This window comes from Dipodomys merriami, unplaced genomic scaffold (assembly GCF_024711535.1).
Source record: "Dipodomys merriami isolate MVZ:Mamm:240054 unplaced genomic scaffold, mDipMer1.0.p SCAF_6, whole genome shotgun sequence".
Classification (NCBI taxonomy): Eukaryota; Metazoa; Chordata; class Mammalia; order Rodentia; family Heteromyidae; genus Dipodomys; species Dipodomys merriami.
In genome coordinates this window covers 67860495-67874284 of record NW_027206179.1, presented here as the reverse complement: position 1 = coordinate 67874284, position 13790 = coordinate 67860495, and the positions used below count along the sequence as shown (strand labels likewise).

General features: G+C 38.4%; 1 protein-coding gene across 3 annotated transcripts in view; it reads right to left on the bottom strand.

Annotated features, from left to right (window-relative positions):
- The window catches only part of LOC138814154 (phospholipid-transporting ATPase IB-like), a 114461-nt gene that overhangs the window by 73472 nt on the left and 27199 nt on the right, over positions 1 to 13790 (bottom strand). For all 3 annotated transcript variants that reach the window (XM_070003095.1, XM_070003094.1, XM_070003093.1), the window contains 5 exons: positions 12123 to 12192; positions 6507 to 6634; positions 4679 to 4790; positions 3850 to 4015; positions 638 to 765 (listed from right to left, as the gene is read on the bottom strand). In XM_070003095.1, coding sequence (XP_069859196.1) covers positions 638 to 765; positions 3850 to 4015; positions 4679 to 4790; positions 6507 to 6634; positions 12123 to 12192 — 604 coding nt within the window. The remainder of the gene's footprint in view (positions 1 to 637; positions 766 to 3849; positions 4016 to 4678; positions 4791 to 6506; positions 6635 to 12122; positions 12193 to 13790) is intronic.

Here is a 13790-nt window from a genome sequence, read left to right as displayed (position 1 = left end):
CATCCTGGGGCTTGAACTCAGGGCATGGTTGCTATCCCTGAACTTTTGGGCTAGTACTCTACCACTCAAGCCACAGCTCTACTTCTGGCTTTTTGGTGGTTAGTTGAAGATAAGAGTCTCATGGACTTCCTACCCAGACTGGTCCTGAACTGTGATGTTCAGATCTCAGCCTTCTGAGTAACTAGGCTTACAGGCATGAGCTACCAGCATTCAGCTCACCTCTGGTGGGGAGGGGGATGGAGGGGAGGGATTAGTTGTTCATTGGAGGTAAGAATACCATTGACTTTTCCTGCTGGGCTGGCTTAGCATGGTGAGCCTCAGATCTCAGCCTCTTGAGTAGCTAGGATTACAGGCATGAGCCACCAGTGGCAAGCTATACTTGCTATTATGAATCTACTATATCTGAAATCTGAAATATCTGAAAAATATACATGAAATGATGATACCCTAAAGATGAACTTAAAGTGGCCCAGAAGTACCGCTGAGCCACGGAAACACCACTAGTGGTTGTTTCCTGTTGAAGCATACCCAGGCCATCGACAACACCAGCCCCAACTTAGTGACATTAGTCTTTACAAATCAAACAAAAACTTGAGAGAATTTTTGAGGGGGTTGAGTTTTTTATTTTCATACTCACCCAGTTTATAAACTGAGCCTGAGTAAATTTCACAATCTCCAGAGTTACGAGTAGACTGATGGGAATGAGATTGTGGTACAAAATGATGAACACCAAGCTATCCAAGGCAAAGATGTGAGGGCTGTAACCTGCAGAAGAAAATCATAAGAACTTGGTTACAGCATTATCTGTCTTGTTTGCATGATCATATTGTTCAAATTGTGGGAAATCATTATTCAAAGTGCACAGAAATACAAAAATGGGTTGGTTGCTTTTGGTGTGTGTGCCAGTACTGGGACTTGATCTCAGGGCTTCATAGTTGCTTGACTTTTTTACTCATGGCCACTGTTCTACCACTTGAGCCACACCTCTGCCTCTGGGTTTTTGCTGGGGAATTGGAGAAAAGAGTCTGATGGATTTGTTTGTCCCAGCGGGCTTCAACCTATGATCTTCAGATGCCAGCAACACCTCTTGAGTAGCTGGCATTACAGGCATGAGCCACCAGCACCTAGGCAAAAAACAAACCAAGAAAACCAAACCAAAAAACCTGCTTTTTTCTTATTAAACACCAGTCACATAATGAGACAAATAAGCACTGAGATTCAAGAATGCAGTCTGCTGCCTGAGAAAGTTGGCCCAGTAGAAATGGTATGCAACAAATTCAAGTACAATAGCAACAGCACAAAAATGGGGCATATGTATGTAATGTGTGTATGTGCACGTGTACATATACATAAATACATGTTATTTGTAATGTGTATAAATAACTATGAGGTTTGAAATGCAAAGAAAAAACAGGACTAGGAGGCTCATATAAAAGCAAGCAAATATGATACTCTGTAAAATTCATAGCTGTATTTGATTTCTCTTTTTTTTTCTTTTTTTAATTGGTTGTGGGGCTTGAACTCTGGGACTGGGCACTGTCCCTGAGCTCTTCAGCTCAAGGCTAGTGCTCTAACATGTGAGGCACAGCACTACTTCCAGTTTTCTGAGTGGTTTATTGGAGATTAGAGTCTCACAGACTTTCCTGCTTGACTGGCTTTGAACCATAATCCTCAGATCTTAGCCTCTTGAGTAGCTAGGATTACAGGCATAAACCACCAGCACCCGGCAACTGCAAACTGCACTTGATTTTTTTTATGGGGCTTGAATTCTGAACCTGGGTGCTGTCTCTCAGCTCTTCAGCTCAAAGTTAGCACTCTACCACTTGAGCCACAGTGCCACTTCCAGCTTTTTCTGTTTATGTGGTACTGAGGAATTGAACCCAGGGCCTCATGCATGCTAGGCAAGCACTCCTATCACTGAACCACCTTCCCAGCCCCTGCACTTGATTTTTAAAGAGTAACTGTTGGATGAAGTAATATTCCTATGAAAATTCAACATAGAAGATGGAGGTGTGGCTCATGTGGTATAGCTTCAATCTTGAGCAAAAGAGCCAAGCAAGGGCAAAGAAGCCCTGAGTTCAAATCACAGTTCAGACATACACATACCTTCTGTTCAACAGGGGAAGTAAGTTTGAAGATGTACTATATAGTATGATGGTTCTCATTAATAATAAAGTACTGTATAATTGAAAACTGCTTTTTAAAAGTAGTATTTGCCAGGTGCTTGTGGCTCACATCTGTATTCCTAGCTACTCAGAAGGCTGAGATCTGAGGGTATCGCAGTTCAAAGCCAGCCTGGGCAGGAAAGGCTGTGAGACTCTTATCTCCAAAAAAGCACCAGAAAACTGGAAGTGGCGCTGTGGCTCAAGTGTAGAGTGCTTGCATTGAGCTGAAGAGCTGAGGGATAATGCCCAGCACAGAGTTCAAGCCCCACAACAGACAAAAATAGTTTTTTTTTTTTAACAATGCTCTTAGTCCAAGAAAATCCGAGGTATGTGAAGTATGTATTAAGTAACCTGGTTAGATCACTTCACCATGTATACATATATTAAAATAGCATACTGTACTTCATGTGCACATGTAATATATATATATATATATATATAAAACAATTCATAATGGATATGTACTTGTGTGTGTACACATAATATCACAATCTCAGTTATATAGCAAGGTGTTGTCTTTTTTAAAAATCTTAAGGGAATATTCTCTTATACTAATTTATTAATCACTTTCTCAAAAATAAATGGACTAACACAGAACTACCTTATGATCCAGTGATACAATTCTTGGGCATCTATCCAGAATATTATACAGTAAAGGTTATTATACAGGATACAGTAAAGATACTTGCACACCCATGTTCACCAGAGCCAAGATGCCAAATTATGTCAAGAGACCAGATGCCCTATAATGGATGAGTGAATTTAAAAAACTGTGATATGTTGAAGCACCACAACTAACAAAAAAAGAAAGAAAATGTGATATATATGTATATATATACAGCCATGTATATATACACATAATATATACCCTATATGTATACTTTTCCATTGTAAAAAAATAAATTTACAATAGCTTACTCATCTGTCAGAAAGAATAATATGTCATATGTAGGGAATTGGATGGAACTGGAAATGCTGAATGTTGAATGTTGAATATAGTCAGGCTCAAAGAGATAAAGGATGCATGGAAAGTTAGATCTAAATTAGAAATGTACATATGAAAACACAAGGTCATATGCATATATACACAAACTAATTGACCAAAGTTTGGTCCACACAAATGGGAAGAATCCAATGGTGTAACTCCTATGAACAACAAACTTACAATTTAACAAAATAAATACCAAAAAGCATGTTTCATTTGGGGAGGTAGGCCAAGTGGAGAGAAGTAGACAAATGGGAAAGGGAAAGAAAAGTAGGTGAAATTAGTCATTATATTCAATGTACATATGTGAAAATCTGAACCAGGTAACTTGACAAGATGGATAGAGTTAGGAGAGAATAATAGGGTTAGTGAGAATGCTAGAAGGCGTGACACTGATCAAGATGCATTGTACTCATAAACTTATCTGTTGAGCTGAAATCCCTTTGTAAAATTACATAAAGAAAACAATAATAAAAATGGACCTGTGAGAATAAGTGCTCTTCTTTTTAAACAAAAGATGCAAACAAGTCTCTTTACAAGTCACTTAATATTTTTATTGTTAAGTTGTTGCACAAAGAAGTTTCAGTTCCTTGTCAATATCACGCCTTCCATTATTCTCCCCATTTTTCCTCCTATAAGTCATTACAAGGCATAGTAACCTCCAGCAAAGGCAGCTTCTGCCCACCCTTTGATATTTACCCTTCCTCTTTATGTACCACATATCCATGTTGTACATTTGATTCCAGTACATTGCTCCGGCACAGCTCACCATGGACATGACCAACAGAAACAGGAACAAAGCCAGGATCTGGAGGTTGGTCACTTTCTCAACCTGTGATTTCTTCAGAGGTGATTTGACAGCATTCTGTACAATAGCAAATGTACATACATGCATGCACACTTTGACACACAAATCCGGCAAAACATAAGTCCATGAGTACAGAGTCACATAAACCCATCAAAACAAAACACAAAAATGATCAAAAGGGATTGTGGTATACAAACAAGATAACTGTGCTATATATAATACATAACCAATAAGAAATATTTTCAAAAGTCAAATGAAATAGTTAAAACTGGAGATGAAATAGGAACCTCCTTTCAAATTTCAAATTATGAACAGAAATCATTAGACTTCTGAATTTAAAAGATAAACACTAGAGTCTGGCACTAATGGCTGATGCCTCGCTACTTAGAAGGCTAAGATCTGAGGATCATAGTTGGAAAGCTGCCTGGAATCAAAAGGTCTGTTACACTCTTATCCCCAATTAATCACCCCAAAAAAGTCAGGGCATGGCTGGGGTAGTACAGCACAAGCCTTGAGGGAAAAAAAAAAAAGCAAGACTCACGCAAGAGCTTGAGTCCCTTAATTCAAGCCCTAGTACTGAGACACACACACACACACACACACACACACACACACACACACACACACACACACACACACACACACACACACACACACACACACACACACACACAGAGCACATAGCATACACACAAAAGATACTAAACCCAGATCATTTACCTGCATTAACTTGGTTTCAGATCCAGTGTAAATGATGACACCAATGATCCATTGAGTATTTCTCAGCTGGGTTCCTCTTAGCAAGACTTGGTCAGGCCCAATTGGAACAGGGCTAAATTAAAATTTTTTAAAAGATATGTTGAGCCATGTGCTGGTGGCTCACACCTGTAATCTTAGCTACTTGGGAGACTGAGATATGAGGATCGAGGTTCAAAGTCAACCCAGGCAGGAAAATCCGTAAGACTCTTATCTCCAATTAACAATCTAAAAACCAGAAGTGTAGCTGTGGCCTAAAGTGGTAAACACTAGAGATGAGCAGAAAAGCTCGGATGCAGTACATAGGCCCTGAGTTCAAGCCCTACAACCAAAAAAGAAGGCAAGTTGTTACAGTTTAACAAAATGACTACCAGAAAACTGGTACATGTGTTCTGGAAGAGGGAAGTCCATGAGTGCAGAGAGGAAAGTGGGCAAATGTAGTCATAATATTCAGTGTACATATGTGACAATGGACCAGGTAAGTGGAGAGGATGAGTGAGGCTGGGAAAGAAGAGGTGAGGAAGAAGGATTAAAGAGGTGACACTGATCAAGATGTGTGTACTCACAGACTGACTGTGGAATTGAAACCCATTTGGAAAACTACTTAATAAAAAAAATAGTAATAAAGGTCAGGTGCTGGTGGCTCATGCATATAATCCTAGGCAACTCAATAGGCTGAGATCTGAGGATTGTGGCTCAAAGCCAGCCCAAGAGAGAAAGTCTTCATGAGATTCCTATCTCTTATTAACATACAGAAAACCAGAAGTGGCTCTGTGGTTCAAAGTGATAGGATAGTTGCCTTAAATGAAAAAGCTTAGGGACAGTGCCCAGGCCCTGAGTTCAAGTCCCACTAACAACAACAACAACAACAACAACAACAACAACAATAATTATAATTAGCTGGGCACCTGTGACTCATACCTGTAATCTCAGCTACTCAGCAGGATGAGGACTGAAGATTGCAGTGGGAAGCCAGCCCAGGCAGAAAATTCCAAGAGACTGTTATTTCCAATTAACCAGCAAAACTGGAAGTGGAGGTGTATAGGTCAAATGGTAGAGCACAGACTTCAACAAAAAGGCTAACCAAGAGGGAGAGGCCCTGAGTTCAAGCCCCAATATCAAAAAAATGCATGCATGCACACGCATTCATGTGCACACACACACACACACACACACACACACACACACACACACACACACACACACACTGATTTCTTAGCTTGTGATGTAATGAGTTTGCTCTGCTAAGAATTCCCATTCCCATAATGATGTGCTGCCCTGACCTAAAGTAATGGGGATCATGCAACCTTGAACTGGACTCTCCAGAACCATTAGCCACAATAACCTTTTCCTCCTTATTAGTTAATTGCCTCAAGTATTATATTTTCCTCCCATATTCAAGAATTTTGTTGTTGTTGTTGGTCGTGGGGCTTGACCTCAGTGCCAGGGCACTGTCCCTGACCTTATTTGCTCAAGGCCAGTGATCTACCACTTGGAGCCACAGCTCCACTTCCAGTTTTTGAGTGGTTAATTGGAGATAAAGCGTCTTACAGGGACTTTTTTCCCTGAGCTGGCTTCAAACAAAGATCCTTAGATCACAGCTTCCTGAGTAGCTAGGATTCAAGCATAAGCCACTGGCTCCTGATTTTTTTTTTTTTAAAAGAACAATTATATAGGTGCATCAGGATATTTCAATGGCAAGTAAAATATTAACAAGTGATTCATTCACAGGGCAAAGATTTCCATGCATTATGTTCCATAAGAGAGAAAAAGTTAAGGAAAAAGATCATACCTTCTATCATTTAAACGCAAGTTTCCAACAAAGCTACTGAAATGGCGGTTAGGTTCTTCACATTCAATTTTTCCATGTAGATTTGATAATTGGTTTTCTGTTTGCATTGCAGCTGTTTCTGGCAAGGCCTATGAAATAAAAGCCAAAAGAGAGGAAAAGAAAATACAATTGTAAGGTACTATGGCAAAGTTCCATATCTCTAGGCATTAACAAAAGATGATATTAAGAGTTAGTAATTAAAATATTAGTACTTAGTATTATAGTTACTAGTTACTAACATAATATACATTACATTTTAACATAAACTGTGCTATGAGATGTCAAATAATCATTTTGCCAATGTCTTTATGTGCCTGTAACTAGATCTTGAACTCAGTGCCAGGTACTAGCTTTTAGCCTTTTTCTTTTTAAGATTGAGGCTCTATCACTTGAGTTACAGCTTCACTTCCAGCTTTCTGTTGATTAATTGGAGATAAGAGGTGAAAATATTTTCATCTTGTCTACTAAAAAGATTATTTTTAGCCAAGCACCGGTGGCTCACATATAATCCTAGCTTCTCAAGTAGCTGAGATCTGATGATTGCAGTTAAAAGCCAGCCCAGGCAGGAAAAGCTGTGAGCGTTTTTTCTCCAATTAAACACCACAAAAATCAGAAATGAAGTGGTAGCTCAATTGGTAGAGCTCTAGCCCTGAGCCAAAGAAGCTCAGAGACATTGCCTAGGCCCTGAGTTAAAGTCCCAGGATGGCACAAAAGAAAAATCGTTTTCGAAAGTGTAACCACAATAATCACTGTTTGAAATGGTTATGCACATAGGGGCTGACATTAAACCCTGGGTTCCCTTTGGAATAGCAAGGCTCCAGAGCATTGCTTCCAAACTTTGATACATTAAGTTCCTTTTAGAATTCCAGTGGAAATACAAATTGTTGTGATCCATTTCCCAGAGTTTGTTTAGGATTCACTGGATCTGCAATCCTAAAAGTTGCTATAGGACAATGATGATAATGATGATGTTAAGGTCCAGAGATCCAACTTTGAAAATCAATGGCCCTGAGAGTACTTCAGCATAATTAGTAGGCTTAACTTTCCAGAGGAAAGATGCAAAGCACTTTCAAGACAACAAGAAGCATATTCTTATCAGTCTTTTTGAGTAGAAATACAAGATGCAGGAAATATTAAAGTATTGGAAAGAAAAGACCTTTATCTGTAGAATATTACATCTTTGCAAATGTCAAACAGATGTAAAATTTTAATCCAAATATGTCCATATATATATATTTTTTTAAGATCTCAGAAATTCTGATACTTCTAAATCCATAAAGAAATGAATTTCCATTCATCAGAAGATATCTTAAAGCCCAAAAAACAAAAACGAGGAAACAAAACAGAGTAGCTTGGAATCCTAGCTATACAGGAGAGTGAAATCAGATCACAGTTCAAAGCCAATCTAAGCAGAAAAATCCATGAGACTCTTATCTCCAGTTAACCAGCAAAAAACCAGATAAGGTTTAATTGGTAAGGCAGTTCTGAGATAGTTCTCAGGCCCTGAATTCAAGTCCTATTACCAGCACCAAAAGAAAGAAAGAAAAGAGCCAGGTGCTGGTAACTCATGCCTCTGATCTTAGCTACTCAGAAGGCTAAAATCTTAGAATTGTGGTTCAAAGCCAGCCCGGGCAGGAGAGACCATGAGACTCCTATCTCCAATAAACCACCAGAAAACCGGAAGTGGTGCTGTAGCTCAAGTGGTAGAGTGCTCGCCTTGAGCTGAAGAGCTGAGGGACAGCGCCCAGGCCCAGAGTTCAAGCCCCATGGCCGACAAAAAAAAAAAAAAAAAATTATCTGAATAGGCCTATCTTTTTGCATGTTTGGGAAGTTTTCTGCTAGCATCCTGTTAAACAAATTTCCTAGACCATTAACTTCTGTCTCTAGGTGCTCCTCTACACCCATTATCCTTAGATTAGGCCTTCTGATGGAGTCTTCCAAGTGTTGAATAGATCTATCATATTTCTTGGATTTGTCTTGGATAGTTGTATGTTCTTTCTCTATAATTTCTAGGCTGTCTTCAATCTCCGAGATTCGATCTTCTGCATGGTCTAACCTACTATCAAGACTTTCTACTTTGTTTTTTATTTCTTTTCCTTCTAGTTGTTTGGCTTTGATGGTTTCAAATTCTTTGTTGGAGCTTTGTTTTAGATCTTGTATGAACTTCTTTACTTCCTTAATTTGGTGTTCAGTGTTTATTCTCAAATCACTTAGTTGATTAGTTATGGTTTCCTTGGACTCCCATTCCTTCTCGTGGGCTCCATTCAGCATTTCCTCTGTGGTATCCCTGACTTCTTTTAGCTCTCTCTTTATGGATTCCATGAATGCCTTTAGTGATCTTTGTGTGTTCTCATCCTGCTCTCTCAATTCCTGTATTACTCTTTGATTAGCTTCAAAGAAATGCAAATCAAAACAACATTGAGATACCACCTCACCCCAGTTAGAATGGCTAGAATCAAGAACTCTAATAACAACAGATGCTGGAGGGGATTTGGACAGAAGGGAAACTTACTGCATTGTTGGTGTGAGTGTAAACTTGTTCAACCACTTTGGAAAGCAGTATGGAGGTTCCTCAAAAGACTCCACATAGAGCTCCCCTATGACCCACCAATCCCACTTTGGGCATTTACCCAAATGTTCACAAACAAGACCACACTAAAGCTACCAGCACAACTATGTTTATTACAGCCTTATTTACCATACCTAAGATATGGAACCAACCCAGATGCCCCTCAGTAGATGAGTGGATCAAGAAAATATGGTATATATACACAATGGAATTCTATGCCTCCATCAGAAAGAATGACATTGCCCCATTTGTTAGGAAATGGAAAGATTTGGAAAAAATTATATTAAGTAAAGTAAGCCAGGCCCAAGGAAACATAGGTCCCATAGTTTCCCTTATTTGCAATAACTAGTATATGTCTGAGTCAAGCAGAAAAGGTCAGATAAGTTGATGTTAGGGAAATGAACCCTAAGATATATATTCAAATGTTTTTTTCTTTCATGTGATTGTTTCTAACACATTTATAAGATGATTTCTTTGTTGCTTTGTATGTCCCTCCCCCACGGTATAACCCCTGCCTTCACTGTATTTGATGTTGGTCTAATTTGTGGAGGGGAAGGGAAAAAACAAATCGTTTAAATAGGGATACAGGTGGACCCATTGCAACAATGAGATGTACCAGTTATGTTGAAAACTAACTTTACAACTTTGGTGCGGGGGGCGGGGGGAGGGCTGAGGGAGGGGGAAGCATATAGAGTTGGGGATGGGGGGGATGATGGGAAGGGATGGGAAGGGGAAACAAATGAGGAGGCTACAATTCTTATAAGAAATGTACTCATTATGTTGTCCATGTAATTGTAACCCCTCTGTATGGTATTTTCACAATAAAAAAATAAAAATAAAACAAAAAAAGTAATTGCCTTAGCCCATTGATAGATGCTGAAGAAAAGAGCAGAAAGTTGACAAGCATTGTAGAAAAAATTACCAAACTTCAAATATAAAGAAACTTCCCAAATATGATCAAAGATATCTACCAAAATCTGAAAGCAAATATTATGCTTGACTTAAACAATGCAAAAAACATGTCAAGAAGTAACTGCTTCTAAATAATTGTTTTCAATTGCTCTCAAGTTTCTACACAGTACCATGAAATGGAAATAAAGAAACGAGATACTTCTCTTAGAAAAGTGTCAGAAAAGACCTATATTTAAGAACAAGCAGGAACAGTAAATTGGGCAGTAAATAGGCATAAAGATTTAGAACCTCAAATCTTTTTCTAACATGTTTTTCCACTTTAAGGCTCTGTAATAAATACTTCAAGCTGGTTTTTCTTTTTAAATCTTTTGCTGGGCACTAGTAGCTCATGTCTGTAATGCCAGCTATCAGGAAACTAAGCTCTGAGTATCCTGGGTCAAAGACAGCCCAGGCAGGAAAGTTTGTAAGACTCTTATTTCCAAAAAGAAAAAAAGCCAGAAGTAGAGCTCTTGCAAGTGTGAGCCTTGAGCAAAATAAAAGCTCAAGGACAGTGCCCTTGCCCTGAGTTCAAGGCCCCATGATGGTACACACACACAAAAAAAATTATTTTTGAGACTTTTTGGAAAAGAACTGACTACCTGAAAAATCCTATACATTTGACTTAAATAATGTATGAGAGCTTAGTAAAGTGGTTGTATATAAGATCAATATATAAAAAGACCTTGCCAGTTGATTATACCATTCACTCACAAGAGAATATATGGCTCTGAGATAAACATTTGGATAAGGCTTGTGGTGCGCATACATTTTCATTTCAATGAGGTAAATCTATAGGGGTGCAATTATGAGTCCAATAATGGGTGCATGCTTAATTTTGCATAAAAACTGCCATACCACTGGCCTAAAATCATGGGACTAACTGATCATGTACTGGAATCCTCAAAATTGTGAACTGAAATACATTTCTTCTCTTTTGTGATTTGATTATCTTAGATGTGTTGTGATAATGATGAACAACTGGTTAAGGTAATGCTCTATACCAAGGTGACTCTTCCTTTCTGTCCCACTCTTTCTATGAGGTTTTATAACGAATGCATATTGAAGTTGGTCAAATTATGCTGATTGATAAGAACACATGATTTTTCTTCTTAAATCAGTTAGGTATTCACACAGAATGATTTTTCAATTGGTAAGACAATTCTGTATGTCTAGAACACAGCTTTATAATTTGTTTAATAATAGTTTAATTTTTTTTTGTTGTTGTTGGTCGTGGGGGCTGAACTCTAGGCCTGGGTACTGTCCCTCAGCTCTTCAGCTCAGGGTTAGCACCCTACCACTTGAACCACAGCGCCACTTCCGGTGGAATAAAACCCAGGGCCTTATGCATGCAAGGCAAGCACTCTACCCCTGAGTCAACTTCCCAGCTCAATAGTTTAATTTTTATCAATTTTATTTTTTTGTTTATGTGATACCAAGGAATTGAACTCAGGGTTTCATGCAAGCATTCTACCAACAAGCCACAGCTCCACTTCTGTTTTGGGTGGGGGGTTTTTTTTGGTAGTTAATTGGAGATAAGAGTCACACTGACTTTACTGCCTGGGCTGGCTTCGATCTGAGATCCTCAGACCTGTCTCCTGAGTAGCCAGGATTACAGGCATGAGCCACTGGCTCCCAGCTCATCTCTGCATTCTTAATCATAACTTTCTCTAAAATTCAAGTGGTAAATTTAAAAGGAGTGGTATATAAAGTCACCCAGTACTCCTTAGACACTCTTCTCAGTCTACTTAAAATATTTAGCCATTACTGTGGCTTTATCACCAAAGCATTAATAGAAAGAGATTCAAAACAATCTTTATAAAGGTGTGAGATCCTTTACCACCTAAGTTCTATGGCATATATTTTTTCTAGCAATTAAAAGGATTAACCTAGTTCTTCCCAGTAGTAGTAGTAGTAGTAGTAGTAGTAGTAGTAGTAGTGGTAAAACAGTATCATTTGATGTAGATAAATTACATCCATTGTGGAAAATCAACCGGTACCTGACAAAACCTGACACAGTGGTTCAGGTATGAAATTAGGATGGGAAAAGGTGTCTTTACCTGCCGTATTTTTAGATTTGTCTCTCCATCCAGATTTGCTGTTGCAATATAACACATCGAATAAGGTTCACTGACAAAAATAGAGCAAATAATATTAATAACTCTTCATAAAATTATTTGTGTGTATGTGTGCATGTATGCATCCTAGCACCTGTATTGGGGCTCGAACTCACACTCTTCCTTAGTTTTTTCTGTTTGTGGCTGGCATTCTACTGCTTAAGAAACATCTGCACTTCTAACTTATTGCTAGTTAATTAGATATAAGCATTTCTCAGACTTGTCTGCCCAGGCTGGCTTTGAACCAAGTTCCTCAGATCTCAGCCTCCTGAGTAGCTAACATTATAGATGTGAGACACCAGTGTCTAGCTCAAATTATTTTCTGAGTAATGCAAAGCATGACATGTAACCTATATCAATAACAATTCCTCAGATTTGAAAGAACTGAAAAGTACTACTTTTGCAGAATGTATTAGCAATATGAGGCCACCAGCCTAGAATTCCTCTTGTAGAATGGCTTGGTATGAAAAGTCTCACTTTACAGTCCTGATCAGCTTTAAGCTCAGACAGAAAAGCTGCTAAGGACAAAATGTTCCACAGTTCTGTTACCTTCTAAAGTGTGTCCATTGTAATAGCAAAGACCCAGGCTCTAGGACTTGAGGATATATTTATATCTTCCCATGAAAGTGTATACAATCTAGGAGCTCCAAAATAAAAGCTACATTTAAGATGTCTCTTTTCCCATCTAACCCAAACATTTAGGAAAGCAAGGCACTGAAATAGCAACATTTGCCTTGTCAGATTTCATTCCATGTCACATGCTAAATACAAACTATTGACTGAAGAGTTCATTTGTTCATTAGCTGAACTATCATGTTTAAGAGAATATCATTTCTTGTAATTTACTAACCCAATCCTTATCTGTGATTTTTCTCACTGTAGTTTCAGTTACTCATAATTCACCACAGTTCAATGTACATCAATTGGAAAATTTCAGAAATAAGTAATTCACAAGTTTTCAATTATGTACCATTACATGATGAAATCAACACATCATCCTGCTGGTGTGAGTTATCCCTTTGTTCAGGATGCATAGGCTGTAAATACTACTTAATTTTTAGTCATTTAGCAGTTGTCTAGTTTTGTTTTGTTTTTGTCAGTCATGGGGCTTGAACTCTGGGCCTGGGCACTGTCACTCAGCTCTTCAGCTCAAGGCTAGCACTCTATCACTTGAGTCACAGTGCCACTAAGTTGTCTAGGTTACAAGATCAAGTGTCACAGTATTGGGATATCTGTATTCAAGTAACCCTCACGTAGGAGCTTAACACTATATCATAATGCCCGTCAGTTATCTCGCTTTATTATATATTATGTAATGAGGGCATTACATAATAGCATATAATCACAGAAGAAGGGTGAATAAGACATTTTGAGTGAGAAACCACATTCACATAACTTGTATATGCGGTTACAAATGTTATTAGTTTAATTGTAATTTTATCATTAGTTATAGTTGTTAAATGCCTAATATACCTAATTCATAAAACTTAACTGGGTGCCAATGGCTCATGCCTGTAATCCTAGCTATTCAGGAGCCTGAGATCTGAGGATTGCAGTTTCAAAGACAATGCTGTAGAAAAGTCTAATTGTTTACCAAAACAAGTCAGAAGT